The sequence below is a fragment of the Zingiber officinale genome, chromosome 4A (genome assembly GCF_018446385.1).
Source record: "Zingiber officinale cultivar Zhangliang chromosome 4A, Zo_v1.1, whole genome shotgun sequence".
In the NCBI taxonomy this organism is placed as follows: domain Eukaryota; kingdom Viridiplantae; phylum Streptophyta; class Magnoliopsida; order Zingiberales; family Zingiberaceae; genus Zingiber; species Zingiber officinale.
In genome coordinates, this window is record NC_055992.1 from 132,641,348 (window position 1) to 132,656,678 (window position 15,331).

The 15,331-nt window shown below is 37.5% G+C and overlaps 3 protein-coding genes across 5 annotated transcripts; 2 read left to right on the plus strand and 1 right to left on the minus strand.

The window, feature by feature from the left end:
• Window positions 1–953: 953 nt before the first annotated feature.
• Window positions 954–4,973, plus strand: LOC121971300 (protein PHR1-LIKE 2-like). 3 transcript variants are annotated; one of them, XM_042522491.1, is made up of 6 exons: window positions 954–1,430; window positions 3,432–3,508; window positions 3,620–3,674; window positions 4,082–4,151; window positions 4,227–4,311; window positions 4,531–4,973. In XM_042522491.1, the coding sequence occupies exons 1-6, from the start codon at window positions 1,268–1,270 to the stop codon at window positions 4,762–4,764; spliced, it is 684 nt and encodes a 227-aa protein (XP_042378425.1). In that variant the 5' UTR covers window positions 954–1,267; the 3' UTR covers window positions 4,765–4,973. The 3 variants fall into 3 exon arrangements, with proteins under 3 accessions (XP_042378425.1, XP_042378426.1, XP_042378427.1); XM_042522492.1 differs by having other exon boundaries at window positions 956–1,430; window positions 4,242–4,311; XM_042522493.1 differs by having other exon boundaries at window positions 1,291–1,430; window positions 3,326–3,508.
• Window positions 4,974–7,304: 2,331 nt separating this feature from the next.
• On the plus strand, window positions 7,305–9,934 carry LOC121971301 (protein RTF1 homolog). Its single transcript, XM_042522494.1, has 2 exons — window positions 7,305–7,443; window positions 7,751–9,934. Exon 2 carries the CDS (start codon window positions 7,775–7,777, stop codon window positions 9,761–9,763), a length of 1,989 nt encoding a protein of 662 aa, XP_042378428.1. The 5' UTR covers window positions 7,305–7,443; window positions 7,751–7,774; the 3' UTR covers window positions 9,764–9,934.
• Window positions 9,935–10,211: 277 nt separating this feature from the next.
• LOC121971302 (serine/threonine-protein phosphatase PP-X isozyme 2) lies at window positions 10,212–14,941 on the minus strand. The gene is made up of 8 exons (XM_042522495.1): window positions 14,727–14,941; window positions 13,279–13,431; window positions 12,065–12,127; window positions 11,899–11,984; window positions 11,743–11,818; window positions 11,410–11,675; window positions 10,826–10,904; window positions 10,212–10,744 (listed from the first exon to the last, which is right to left on the minus strand). Exons 1-8 carry the CDS (start codon window positions 14,865–14,867, stop codon window positions 10,694–10,696), a joined length of 915 nt encoding a protein of 304 aa, XP_042378429.1. The 5' UTR covers window positions 14,868–14,941; the 3' UTR covers window positions 10,212–10,693.
• Between the last annotated feature and the right edge of the window lie 390 nt (window positions 14,942–15,331).

Consider the following 15,331-nt stretch of genomic DNA (forward strand, 5'->3'; position numbering starts at 1 on the left):
CTTAATTTTTAAAATAAAATTTAATTTAATCCTAAAAAATTACTAAAATCTAAATTTGAGTCAATCTGATCAACCTAAACCTGATCCAAAAATTTCTATCCCGAAAATCCTTCAACCCAAACCCCATCCGAACCTGACCTAAATCCAAAAACCTCCAACCCGAGTTTGATTTTTTTCCGATCGACTCGGGTCAGGTCGTCAGATCGAATTCATTTTTAACATCCCCAGACATAAACAAATTTAAGAATTGATCAAAAGGCGCATTATAATTTGATAATTATCAAAGGGTGAATTCAACTATCTACTCTTTTCCTTTTATCACTCTCATCAACCTCTGCTTTTCAAACATTTTCTAAGATATCCAGGTCACATTTTAAAAGCATCTACATTAGTGTTACTATAGGAATGTTATAACATCTAAATGATATTATAAATTAATGTGTATAAGTGTTATAACATTTATATATTAATAGTGTTCAATTCTTTGAACGGATTTTATATAAAAAATTTAAAAATAAAAACAAAAATTTTAGATATAAAAAATATAGATGGATAATAGAGGTTATAAATAATTAATGTTAATATTAAAATGAATAGGTGTATTAAATAGAAGAGATATTAATATATCAAGTGACATAGTATTCGAAGAGCTAATATCAATTTAGATATCTTGAAAATTGTAATTAAATGGAAAGTAAAAAATTTTAAATAACGGAGTTAAAAAACAAGAGATATTTTTCTGAGCGGTAGTCAGAATCCATAATGATAAAGATAATAAAATAAAGAACAATAATGAAAAAAAATCGAAGATAAAGTAGATATAAGCTACTTAATTAAATATCCACAAGCAATTATGTAAATACACATATAACTATGAGTTTATCCATTTTTATCATCAGTGTATGTACCATTTCAACTCTCTTTGTTTTAATATCTCCATTAATATCATTGACTTGTCAATTCAATGGTTGCTGCTCTCATGGCGATTTCCATACTGTTCATTCCTTTCTTATCCTTGTTCGCCTCGCAGCTTTCGTCTTTGATCACACATCTCCGACGCAGACTTCAAATCGGTGAAAAAACGATGAAGATATCGAGGAAAGGAAGCTTTGTTTCGGTAATGGCATGATTAAGGACTAAGGAGGCGACAAATCTTGGTTTTGTGCCTTTGTTAGTGCAATGGCTTGAGCTAGGAGACAAAAAGCTACGCCCTTTCCCTTCCGTGCCCTTTCGCCTTTCGAGGATCGCTTTTCCACGCGAAAGGAGGATGTTTTCGGGGTTGATCCGCCGACCGGAAGCTTCGATTTTGCCGGAGGAGGCGCAGGGCCCGAGCCTGGCGCTGACGGCGGAGCCCAAGCCGCGCCTCCGATGGACATCCGAGCTCCACGATCGCTTCGTCGACGCCGTCGCTCATCTTGGGGGACCTGAAAGTAAGTATCCTTTGCCCTTCATTGATGCTCTCCCTACTCCTTTTCTCCATAGATGACAAACAAATACCGAATCGTGAACTGCTTGCTTTCTAGGTCGTTTTCTGATTGATTTTCCCCTTTAAAACGCATCCAGATTTGAGTTTCCTTGCCGATTGACTCCAGATTTACTTTGTGATCCTATTGGGAGTTCATTGTGTCTCCTGATTGCCTGGAATCGCATCTCTTTGAATCCTCTCTAGTTAGAACACCATTTACACTTTCGATTTCAGTGAAGTGTGTGCTTTGGTTCTTTGGAGAATTGGAGGGATCTCCAAAGGGTGATTTGAGGTGGCATTCTATGAATTTGAAGCAGCACTAGAATGATCTGCAACCCTAATAAATGATATCGGAGGCATTTGCTAAGCAGCAGTAGTGTGTTTGATGCTAAAGCTGCAATGGAAGTGATGCAAGACTTTTCTTGAGGTGAACTCATTCTTCAAAGGAAAAAAGGATGCAGTTCTTCACCTAATTCTTGTCGATGTGCAACAAAGGCCATTTGCAAGGACAGCCGGCTGCAGGAACATGTTCATCTATAGAGGAGTGCAATAGAAGGCTGCACCATTATGTCGAACACATTGCTTCCCTTAAATAGGACTGAGTACATATGTAATCACACAACCAAGAGGAACACGAACATGCATATCTATGGGGAGAAGCCTCCCTTTAAGTGGATTGAAAAGGGGAGGGGTAGGTTGCTTTGATACCAAGTCAAAACTAAGAATTCACCCCTATACGTATTTACACACATGCATGTATACAAATGTCTTGAACAGAATACCATGTGAGACTATGAGTACATATTGTAGCACTACTTAATGACGTTGATTTTGGTTTGGTGACTAATAAATTATTGGATCCATGCCTCAAAAACATAGATATGCTTGTTTCCGCACAAATCACAATGTTGTTTCGCTTATATAAAGTTGTCTCTTGTTCTTTCAGTGGCAACCCTTCAGTAATTTTAATATAGAACTGTTTCATGGTGTCACTATGTTACACCTAATGACAATCTTTCACCCCTATACATATTTTTACATGTGCACATACACAGATGGCTCGAACAGAATATCTATGATATAATATGTCATGTGAGACTACGATTATATTATAATACTATTTAATGATGATCGAGTCTGGTTTGGTGACTAATAAATTAGTGAATCCATGCCTCAACACAGATATGCTTGTTTCCACAATGTTGTTTCTCTTATATGTAGTTATGTCTCCTGTTCTTTCAGTGGAGCAGTTCAGTATTTTAAATGACACTGTTTCATGGTGTCATTATTTTACACCAAATGGCAATCAATCTTTCTTTACTTTTAATGCTTTTTTTTATCGAAAGGGATTATTAGTAGTGTCCTTGTATCGATTTGAAGATCTAAATGTATGCAGTCAGCCTTTATATATGGTTTTTAAGCTTATGTGATTGGCATTTCCATGAGTATTTATGATACCAAGATCATAGCAACAATGTGATATGGTCCTGAGTATAGGATCGAGTCACAGGTCGAGATCCAGATCCGTACTTGGTCATGCAACACGTAAGGGGGGAAGGGAGAAGGAAAAAGACTCGTCCTAGACAGAGTCCAAATCACTCAAGGGAGAAGACTCGTCCTAAACAGAGTCCTAATTGCTGAATTTTTTCTCCTCCCTTTATTAATAATGGCACTCCTTATATAAGGAGTCAAACATGACAAGATTAGGAAAGACCAACTATAAAGGAAAACAAGGAATCAAAAATAGAAAAACTAATTAGGCCATTATTTGTTTTCTACTATAGCAGTAGTTAAATTATGTCATTATTTATTTTTTACTAATAGCTAATTAGGTAGTAATTAATTTGCTTCCCACTATAGCGATGTTCAACAAAGGCGTCCACCTCGGCGTCCACATCACAACGATATCATTCGATGTAAATCACTGGTTTTAACGAGTAAATGATGACCATGTTGAATATTTCAGAGGCAACACCAAAGGCTATCATGCGGACAATGGGCATTAAAGGACTTACGCTGTTTCACCTGAAAAGTCATCTCCAGGTATCAGCATGTTAAATTATATCGTCGGATGAATTCTTCCTTTGTTGATAGAATAAACTATTAACATGATTTTCTCACTATAATACTTCTTTTACCTGTTATTGTTTCCAGAAATACAGATTAGGAAAGCAATCAGGCAGAGAGATGACTGATCAGTCAAAAGACGGTAGGTCAATTGGCTCGTATCTATGCTCAACTCATTCTAGATATGACAGAATCTCCAAAGGTTTCGACGAAAACCTTATTGTAGCTAGGAATGAACCTTCACTATGTTCAGAAACTGTTTCAAGCTATTTTAGATCATTTGGATCTTTAAGTTTAAGTTCTTTCCATATCCTACGAATGCAACTGGCTGTGTTTTACCTAAACACACTTCCAAACTCGTAAATGAGATTCTTGTACTCTCTTTGGAGCTGTTTACACCAATATTGTACATGATAAAATGGGGAAATTGTAATAACAACATCACACTTGACTACTTTTTCCTGATGTTATTAATTCATTGCTATTCTGTCATTATCACTGGTTATTCATGTACCTTGTGGCGACAATTCTTTGTACCTTGTGTTTCAGCTTCCTTCCATTCGGAGAATCTAAGCAACAATGCTTTATCCCCAAGAGTGCCTATGCCTGATGTCAACGAGTAAGTCATATTTTGCATAAGTTAGTAGGTCTACATATAGTATGATGCACGGTTGTTAAACTTTGACACGGTTAGTTCTTCTGCTTTCAGAGGTCGGGAAGTAAAGGAGGCATTACAAGCACAAATGGAAGTACAAAGCAGACTGTTTGAACAAGTGGAGGTACCGAGTAATCATCTTTGTTTCCGTCCATTTTGTGTGACCTCGACATTTAGTATTTCGATCTTGTCTCTGTGGAGGTACCGAGTTAGTAGCTATTTACCGACTCTAATGAGACTTTAATATCATCTTTTTACGTGCAATATTTTCAGCTAGTACACATTGTGTAAGCTCAAATTGCTTAGCAGATTTTACTAACACCCTTCTTCGTCCTTTGATTAGGTTCAGAAGCATATGCAGATCCGAATGGACGCGTTTCATAAGTACATCGATTCCTTACTTGCAAAGGCTTATGAGATAGCATCAGATCAAGTCGCTTTGACTAGTTTCGATTCAACTGAGCATCATGGACTTGCAGACATGCCAGGCAGAACCATTTGCACCTCCTCGTCCGATCTCTTGACCCAATCTGTTCTCTATCAGTTATCCATGAGCTCGATGAACATGCCTACCTGATTGTCGGAGTAGTATTGTTCCATCGCAGGAGGCCACTTCTTCCTTGGAAGCCATATGAAGTGAAGAACAAACCATGCTGATCGAAACTGCTATCACTGCACTAGATCTCTCTTTCCTTTGTAAATGGAGAAAGAAGCATTAGCCTTTTGTAAGATGATTGAAAACACTCCAAAATTGTTTACATGAAGTTTGTTCTTGTTCTTGAGCCATTTTGATTGAGGATGCGAATGGTTAGTGTTTTGTGTTTATTTCAACTATTTACGATTGATGATTAAAACTTTTATTCTTAGTTAAATTTTTAGTGAAATTATATGATTATTAATATCAAAATTACTTAAATTATTAAGTATTATATTGATTAATGTTTTTGTCGTCCACCTTTAGCCGATCCTAAAATACTCATTATATTTGCCACATAAAATACTCATTATATTGATTAATGTTTTTGTTGTCTTCCTTTAGCTTATTTACGACGTATTGCAAAGTATGTTTCTTCAGATAACAAACTTGGGACGCTGGCTGTTGGGTAACTAGACAGTTGTACTTTTGAATTTATCCGGGTAGTCAATGAAAATTTTTTGTAAGGTCAAATTGATCATTTTTAAGATTCGTCCATTTGAAGAGCTTGAACTTGAATTATAAAAAAAAAAGAATGAAAATTAAAAGGGCGTCCATCATTTGCATTTACTTTAGATGGACACTTCAATTAAAGTCAATTGAGCACTCGGTCATATAGAAGTTAGCATGTAGCTTCTATAAGTATAGAAATTGGTTGCTAGCTTCTATAATGTGTAGAACCTAATTGCTTGTTTCTACACAAATGATTTTATATCATTTTATTTTGTTTCTCTGAATGACAATCTGATTAAAATAACATTCAACTAGGAAAACGATGAAAGATACTCGTTATATTTCAAATGAACATTATTTCATCACAATCAATCGGATAGAAATTAGCATGTAACTTTTACACATTGTAGAAGTAAACATGTAACTTCTACACTATGTATAAGTTAGTTGTTAGTTTTTATAATATGTAGAAGTTACATTTTAATTTTTACAATTATGATTTTATATTATTTTAGTTTTTACTTTTCTGAATGATCATCTAATTAAAATAATATTTTAATGAGCAAATCAATTGATGAAAACTTCATAATACTCATTATATTTCCAATTAAATAAAAATAAGCCATGTAAAAATTAACATGTAACTTTATATATATATAGCGTTGATATCCTGCGCGACGGCACAGTGCGCGACTATGCGCGTCGCGCAGGATTTCAGCGCTTTTTTTTTTCTTTTTAATTTTTTTTTAAAAATTTTAAATTAAAAAAATAATTAAAATATTTTTAAAAAATTTAATTTTTAGGATTCGGGCATTGGGTTATAGTATCGAAGCTATTTTTTTTTTTTTTTGATTTTATCTCTAGAGTTCAAGCTTTGGGTTATAATATCAAAGCTATTTAGAGTTCAGGCTGTGGGTTATAATATCAAAACTATTTAGGGTTCAGGCTTTGGGTTATAATATCAAAACTATTTAGGGTTCAGGCTTTGGGTTATAGTATCAAAACTATTTTTTTTAGATTTTACTTCTAGGGTTCAGGCTTTGAGTTATAGTATCAAAGCTATTTTGTTTTTTAGATTTTACCTCTCGGTTCAGGTTTCCCAATTAGATTATAGTGTTTGGTTTTAAAAAAAAAATTAAATAAAATTAATTTAAGTATTTATTGAGTATTGTAATATGTTGAGGGGATATATTAATGTATTAGAAATTTATATAAGGAAATGTTAATTTTTTTAATTGATTTTTTAAATTTAAAATATTAAAAAATAAAAAAAATTTAAAAACAAAGCTTGATCTCCCGCGTGACGTGCACAGTCGTGCACTGTGCACATCGTGCAGGAGATCAAAACTATATATATATATATATATATATATATATATATATATATATATATAGATAAATTTGTTATCCTGCCCGACATCACAGTGCGCGACTGTGCGCACCGCGCAGGATAACAACTGTTTTTTTTTTAAAATTTATTAATTAAAAAATAATTAAATAAAAAATAAAAAATAATTTTTTTTTTTAAGTTTATTTATAGGGTTCAGGCTTTGGTTATAGTGTTAAAGCTATTTTTTTTTTAGATTTTACCTATATGATTTAGGCTTTCTAATTAGATTATAGTGTTTGGTTTTAAAAAAAAATTAAAATAAAATTAATTTAAGTATTTATTGAGTATTGTAATATGTTGAGGGGATATATTAAGATATTAAAAATTTATATAAGGAAATGTTAAATTTTTTTATTGATTTTTTAAATTTAAAATATTAAAAAAATCAAAAAAATATATAGAGGAGGGATCTCTTGCGCGCTCGCACAGTACGCTACTGTGCGCGCGCAGGAGATCGCTCATTTTTCCGGAATTAAAAACTTGAGGGTTTAATAAAAATATTGTAGCATTCGAGGGGTAAAATAAAATTGTTTCCGGAATATTTGATGGGCCTGGCTGCCGGCCTATGGGCTCTGACAATGACTACGAAAGCCGCCAGATCGACCAGTCCAATCGCGACCTCCGCCAAACAAAGCCACGAAGTGATATCCTGTCGAGCGAAACCCTAGCCACAGACTTCTCCGGTCGCTACTGGATCCTCTCTTCGTGCCTAGCGATCGGTTTGGTTCCCTTATCATGGATTTCTCCTCCTCGATCTTTGGTTTTCTCATGTTTTCGGTTGAATACCTCTTTCGGCGATCCGTATCTGATGTGATTTTTGTGCAAAAAAGAAATCTTTGTTTTTTTTGGGTGTGTGTGTGTGTGTTTTCCCTCGATTTTGCTGGTATATCGACAAATTCAAATGGGGAGATTTGCTCGGCTCCGATAGTAAAATGATTCGATTTATAATTTTTCGGAAATTTGTTTTTCTGGTGATGGATTTTCCGTTATTTGGTTGAAGAAAGTTCGTGATTTGTTTCTTGGCAGATCATTCGGAAGGAATAGGTCACCATGGCCGATCTAGAGAATCTGCTACTACAGGCAGCTGGAAGGACAGGGTCTGGCCGGAAGAACAGCAATTCACGCAAACAATCAAGATGGAGGCGAGATAGTTCTTACTCCGACGGAAGTGACTCCAAGGATGATGATTCAGACAATCCCAAGTATACAAAAAGGAAACCGCCAGGCTCACAGATTCCGCTGAAGAAGAGGTTTGACCCGCCAGAGACTGACAGGAGGAGCAGCCGGAGAGATGATGATTACGATGACAGTAGTCGCAGACACAGTGATGAGGATTCAGACAGTGCTCCATCGGTTGGGAGTGATCTTTACAAGGATGATGCAGACAAAGAAGAACTCGGGAAGATGTCTGAGCTTGACAGGGAGATGATATTGGCAGAGAGGAGTACTAAAATAGATGATTACAAACTGAAAAAGATGGCGAGAGCTTCATCTTCAAAGATGGAGAGGGGCCGAAAGAGGGGCTCTCCTCCAATGCCACCTCCCGGTCGCTCAGCTGCCCGCAACGATAAGACAGCCGCAAAGAGTGCTTTGAATGAGCTGAGAGCAAAGAGAATGAGACAACAAGATCCTGATGGCTACCGCAGTCGACTAAGGGACTTGACCGGGGAGGGAAGCAGCGGTGGTTTTGGTCTCGGCGATTCTTCTCCTCCCAGACATAGAAGTATTGGTATGGCTGCCAGTCCTCCCAGTGATAACAGCAATGAAGGCGAGAGCGGAGGCAGAATTGACAGCGAGGATGATAAGTTCGGGGAAGATAAGAAGATAGATGACGACTTAGAGGATCTATCCCCCTCAAGGTTGGATGCGCCAAAGTTTGAGGATGTTAAAGAAATAACTATCAGGAGGTCAAAGCTTGTGAAATGGTTCATGGAACCCTTCTTCGAAGAGCTTATCGCAGGATGCTTTGTGCGGCTTGGTATCGGGAAGACTCGCTCCGGGAAGCCCAAGTATAAGCTATGCTTAGTACGGAATGTTGATGCGACTGACCCTGAAAAGCATTACAAACTGGAACACTATACGACATATAAGTGGTTGAATTGCATATGGGGCAGCGATGCATCGGCTGCTAGATGGCAGATGGCTATGGTTTCGGATTCACCACCATTGGTAGATGAATTCAACGAGTGGAAATGGGAGGTGGAGAAGGGGAATGGCCGGATGCCGACCCGTCAGGAGGTGCTCGATAAGAAGGCTGAAATCCAGCGGATCAATAACTTTGTATATTCCGCTGCTACTGTAAAACAGATGTTGCTGGAGAAGAAGTCAGCCTCGTTGCGGCCAGTCAATATCGCTGCTGAGAAGGACCGGCTTAGGAAGGAAATAGAAATTGCTGAAGCCAGACGTGATAGAGCAGAGGTGGAGAGGATCAGGGCGCGATTGAAACAGTTAGAAGACATGCCACAGCGTACAAAGCAGCTTGATGAAAAGGCTGCTCGATTGGCAGAGATGAATAAGAGAAACCGAGCTGAGAATTTTAAGAACGCCTCGGCTTTGAAACCAGTTAACACTTCCTTGAAGGTCGGGGAAGCTGGCTACGATCCATTCTCGAGGAGGTGGACAAGATCGACGAACTATTATGTTGCAAAACCTGGGGGAATTGACAGTACATCAACAGCAAATACTGAGCATGGCAATTCTGTTAGTGCAAATGTAACAGCGTCAATGAATGAAGTGGAGAGAGGTGAAGCAGCAACTGCTGCTGCACTGAGAGCTGCAGCCGGTGCCGGTAAGCTGGTTGATACAGTTGCTCCAGTAGACCAAGGAACAACCTTTAACTTCCTTCATGATTTCGATCTGCCAATCTCGTTGGCTGCCCTACAGAAGTTTGGAGGTCCACAGGGTGTGCATATCGGGCTCTTGGCAAGGAAACAGAAAGTCGAAGCCACTTATGGATACAAGATTCCCGATAGCGATGGGAGGAGGCATCCGCTGACTTTGACAGTCAGTGATTATAAGCGTCGAAGGGGTTTGCTGTGAATGATACTCTCACGAATTGTTCTATGTAAGTTTGAGGTAATTCTCATGGATGAGATTGCCAATCGAATATATGGTATGGCTTGCCACATTTTACTTGATCTCCCAACTATCGAACATTGAAAAAGCTCGGCATCTTTTCTATCAAATGAAGTTTTTAGTGGGGATTGTAGAGGCCTTGTTTTGATCGAAGCTATTCCTGTGAACAAAATAGAGTGAATACAATTCTCAGGTTGTGGGATATCCACTCAATTAGTCGTTAACATAAAACGACAGCAATTTGAGCGAAAAACATCAAAACTTAAAGAGGATCAAGTCTTGCAAATCAAGGTCGTCACCAACATCAACATCATGCCGAGGGAGATTTCATCAGCAAAATCTTGTGTTAGCCATCGAAGATCCAATATGGACGACAAAGCAAAAGCATTCTTACTCACAGACAAACAGAGAGCAATCATGAAGTTCACCTCATCGACTAATACAAGGAAGAAGAAATGCTCCTAGAATACAAGTACACATGAAAAACCAAAAGGTCATATAAAAAGGATATAGTTCAAACCCAAACCAATCGATCTATCGAATCATGATTTTTCCCAATGATAACCGATCGAACCAGCTGATTCATATTGATTTTTTAAACCTTTCTAGCTGGCAAAAAACCAAAAAAAACAAAAAAGAGTTTCCATCCAATATTCGAGAAAGTGTGATGAAGATGGTAATGAGTCAACATCTCACTTCCCCACGGCATGTGAAACAACACACAATGGCCATCAGATATAGAGATGAGAGCGCCTCTAGAATATTAAATAGCGATCTCTCCATTTCTATTCCATTCACTGCAACATAGTTGAATGAGCTCGACACCAGGATTTGCGAGAAAACCTGAGGAACTTGCGAAATAAGATTACACCTCTTCTTCTTCTACTTTGGTATTCAGAGAAAATAATCAGGGGCTGGTTTCTTTGAAGGAACTCCTCTAGATTCCTGCAATAGGTTAGGTCTTAGCGAGTTCACTATGTGAGATTAAGAGGAAAATTTAGAGAAGAAAAGGTTATAGGAACGAACATGCGGCGCAGCTTCAAAAACACGAAATTGCTTGTTCAGATTCTCGTCGAGCTCCAGAATAGCAGCCACATTACCACATCTGGAAATGGAACTTTTTAATGTAAGGTGTAGTTTTTGATTCATAAACACAGCAAACATCATTCCAAATCTATCAAGGAAAACTGCGGAAAATAATAGATCTATCAAGAATAGATGAAAAACAAATAGGGATGGAAGAAATCAACTAAAGTGACATCCTTCAGACTTCTCAGAGAAGTTTTCAAGAGAAGCAAGACCTCTGAAACTTGATCTGTGGGCAGACTTAACAACTAACAAAATTTGTTCGACTTTATTGGAATGTAATTACATGACCTCTTGTTTCCAGTTTGGGGATAAATGAGCAATAACTGTAATATTATGTTTGAAAACAAGAAATTGCTTATAGCCATAATTGACTAAAAACAGATGCAAAAAAGCCAAATTCTAGTTTGTTGTTTTATAAAACTCGGTGCAAAAAGTTAGGAAGCTTCGACAAAAAAATTGTCAGTTAGCTGCACCAATACTACTTAATTAATATTAAGCATCGATGAGCAATTTAAGAGCACCTGTAACAATAATTTGGAGCAGACCAGACTGTTACAATCTGGTTATTGAACATCCATTTGTACCCTTCCATTACGAGTTGATGTGCACGGCAAATATAATCAATGTTGTTTGCATGGTTGAATGATGTCACAACGTTTCCTCCAAACAAGAAACCTGCACCCCTAGGACTTAGCCCCCAGCCATCGACATCTTCTGGATCTGACCATAGCAGATCACACATGGCTCCATCATGGGGCACTTCTTGCTTGCGATCAATTGTTCTTATCTGTAAAAGATCATTAATGACAGTCAAGAAAGTTGCTTGACAGGCATGAACACACAAGAAAACTGACCTGATCTAGTGTTGTTATGGCAGGAGAAAGACCCCCATGAACACTAAATATTTTGTTTTCGATCAACGCTGACAGACTGAAAAATTGCAAGAAGGATAAAAGTAACACGAGCAATTAGGATCTATGCTGGATTACTAGCAATATGACCAATATTACCTCAAGTAATCAAAAATGTCTGTGCAATATCTCCACACATTCACAGAACCATACTTGCGAAGACACTCATCATAGAATCCATATACCTAGCCGGAAGGAACACCAATAACTTGTAAAACAGAATTATAACTCATGGAAACCATTGTAGTTTTTTAAGATCTTGAACCTGTGTGATCTGCCGGCTTTCATGGTTCCCTCGTATTAGAGTTATCCGGTCTGGATACCTCACCTACAGAAGCACAGTGAAGGTTGAATAGAAAGAATGGGGAAAAACAACTGATCGTCGGCAACTGCAAAATGTAAAGAAGCAGCAGAATCGATGCCCATCATCCAAAGCCAACTTTATGGAAAATACTTGTAACTGTAACTCATTTATCATCGGAAGGTTTCATGATTGATCGCAAGGTATTAAGTGAGTACAACCCTTTTATCTTTGTGTGTTAGTGACAACCTCTGGAACTTGCAAAACATTCAACAATAAGCAAACAGGCAAGCTGTCTATATTACAGCACCAAGTCGAGCAGACACAATTATCAGTAAAAAATAACTTCGAAACATACAGGATCATCAGATGACAGACACCAGTCATACCAAGTAGGTAACTTGATGCAAAACACTGATGACTCACTAATGCATTTATCATGCAAATGTTTCATCACATATAGTCAGTGAATTATTATCTACCTCAATGTTGTCTTGTGCTTGTGACAACCTCTGGAAGTTGTTTTAAATTATTTTGGCACACAAAATGCAATAAAACTTTACAGAACAAGCAATTGTTGCAACTATTTGAGGTATGGATCTTATCTTGCTGTCTACGTATTCTAAGCACAGAGGCAAAAATTAACTTGACACAGGTTAGATGCAGAGTCAAACTGTAGTCAACAAGAAAAAAACAATTTTGACTTCAACCAGAAGCACACATCTGCTCATGTAGAATTGGCTTCTCTAATTGAAAATTCATCTAACATTTTTACAAAGACAAAAAAGGGACTGAAAAAAAAACATCTTTAATGTTAAGTGTTCAAGCAACATGGAAGAATTTGGTTCTTCCTGTCTTGTGGATTAGGTATTCCTTGCTTACTTGATAGTTTTGCTTTACTGGAAAGTAAAGTTTTATTCAAGATTCAACCATATTTAAGATTTCAATAGACAAGCATGGCCATATGAACACTGTCAAAAGGAAATACAATTGAAGAAATGATTTTCTCTATGATCCAAAGTTTGAGGTGGGGCTTGGAGCTTTGCTCTCAAACAAGATATGTGTGTTAGATTGGACTGTCAATCTCTAATAAGTAGCTTACACATAAATGCTGCAAGTCCTAAAAATGTAAATAATTTTTTTAAAAAAAAAATATGGACAGAGGTGGAAGAAGGTACCTTCAGTGCTAGCAGAAGCAAAAATGTTTCAACTGAATAAAAACCCCGATCAACAAAATCACCCAAAAATAGGTAATTTGTCTTAGGGCAATCGCCTCCTACTTTGAATAGTTCCTTCATGTCATAGAACTGACCATGAATGTCACCACATATCTGAGATAAGCAAATCAAAAGCAGTCAAGAAAGAATGTACCAAATCCAAACTCATCAAAATTATGATGGATCTAATAATTGATATAAGAAAACAATGTCAAAGACATTGTACAACTTGAAAACAACTATGGCAGCCATGGAGAATGGAAGAAAGAAAATACCCTGGAAAAACATAATTCATTGCACAAAGTAACAAATACCCATATATTTGGTACAATGCCAGATGCCATGAGATAAACTTTAGCACTAATCAAATGTCAAATTTAATTGACACTAAATATTGTAGGAAATGGAAAGGTTTCGTTACTAAATTTCACACTTATGAAACATAGCCAAAAAAACAAAACAAAAATTGTTGCTCCAGTAGATTGAAAAGCAAATTGCTGCAGATAGGCTGAAGTGTAGAGAAAGCGCAATAGTTTAGGTTACATGGGGAGAAATATATTCTAGATCTTTTGGACAATGTAATATGTATGATAAGGATTAAATGTGCTTCCATGTCAAGCAGAGAACCTGTCCTGTCAACATATCATAGATAAACTAATTAGCAATTGATTTGGCTTTCCTTTACATCCTAAAGTGGAGCCAGAATGAATCTATCCCAATGCAAACCTTAGAAAATCCACAACCAGCTCTTTGACAAGCTGACCTATGTAGTTCAAGACACATTCAAATGTAGTCTGCCGATGCTTGAAAGATGCAGCTCATAGAAAGTGATCTAAGACCAGGAAAAAAAAATGATATTTTCATGCAAGGATGGCTATTGGAGTCTTCAATCCAGAATCTTTTTTTTTTTTTTCAATCCAATTCCAATTTCAAGTGTTCAGCATGTTAGCAAAAACTAATTGAACATACAAGCAATTGGACAAAACTCAGCACTAGAAATCACACTCAAGAAACAATATTGGCATACAATCAACAAATTCGTGTCTCAGTAACTACAGATTTTGATTCTGCAATTAATGAAAAATATATTTACAATCCCAACAACATATAGGAGATTACATCTAGATACGCAACGTCAGTTTGCAAATTTGGTCACAATCAACTCAAATTTATCCCTCGATGTGAGAAATCGAAAACAAACCCTAGGCACAAAATCCGAACGAAAAAGATCCTGCTTTGGTTAAAAAACAGTGATCAACAGACGATCTAAGCGCACCCATACCAAACGCAGATCGAAGAAGACCTGGCGAAGACCGGACTCGATTCAATCGACCCATTAAGAAAAAGGATATAACAGGAGCAAAAACGAAGCGGAGGCGGACAACATGGATCTAACTAGGGTTCCATACCGTGACCGGAGCATCGACTCTCTGCACGTTGCTCTCCTCAACGAGGATCTCCATGGCCTTGAGGCACAGCGCCTTCACCTCCGACTCCTTCAGCGGCTCACACCGCTTCAGCTGCTCGATTTGACGGTCCAAATCCGACATCTCCCCTCTCCTTCACCGCCTCTAACTCCGATTTCTTAACTTGCAGCCCCGACTCCTCCTCCCCCCCTCCCTCCCTCCCTCGATGGCACGCAGTCGCTCACGCCGCCTACAAAAGCGAAAAAACAGCTGCAGCAAACAACAGCAATTTTATAAGTACCGGTCGGTGACGGTAACCCACCGAGAGCGGTGAATGGTCGATCTTTTTTGGGCGAGGTTTATTTTATACTGCATTGTAAACCCGATCCGTAAAATGAGGATCCGAATGCGAAACCAGATACCAATTAAGCGCCTCAACGGAGTCAAATGCAGTCGATTAGGATGGTCCATGATTTTAACTACTACTCGAATCTGAATCCGTTTAACTATCAAATATCCGACCCTAACTAAACATGTTAGTTACTCACTAAACATTAATGATAATTGAGACTATAATTAAAACGTAAAAAATAAACTTTATAGCCATA

Bases quoted from the DNA above. Each gene is read 5' to 3' on its own strand.
- LOC121971300 (XM_042522491.1), top strand. From the start codon at position 1,268: ATGTTTTCGGGGTTGATCCGCCGACCGGAAGCTTCGATTTTGCCGGAG. The intron at 1,431-3,431 runs GTAAGTATCCTT...TGAATATTTCAG, and splicing joins TCATCTTGGGGGACCTGAAA to AGGCAACACCAAAGGCTATC. The intron at 4,312-4,530 runs GTACCGAGTAAT...TCCTTTGATTAG, and splicing joins GACTGTTTGAACAAGTGGAG to GTTCAGAAGCATATGCAGAT.
- LOC121971301 (XM_042522494.1), top strand. From the start codon at position 7,775: ATGGCCGATCTAGAGAATCTGCTACTACAGGCAGCTGGAAGGACAGGG.
- LOC121971302 (XM_042522495.1), bottom strand. From the start codon at position 14,867: ATGTCGGATTTGGACCGTCAAATCGAGCAGCTGAAGCGGTGTGAGCCG. The intron at 11,985-12,064 runs GTTCAAGATCTT...CCTTCCGGCTAG, and splicing joins AAAGCCGGCAGATCACACAG to GTATATGGATTCTATGATGA. The intron at 10,745-10,825 runs GTTCGTTCCTAT...AACCTATTGCAG, and splicing joins TTTTTGAAGCTGCGCCGCAT to GAATCTAGAGGAGTTCCTTC.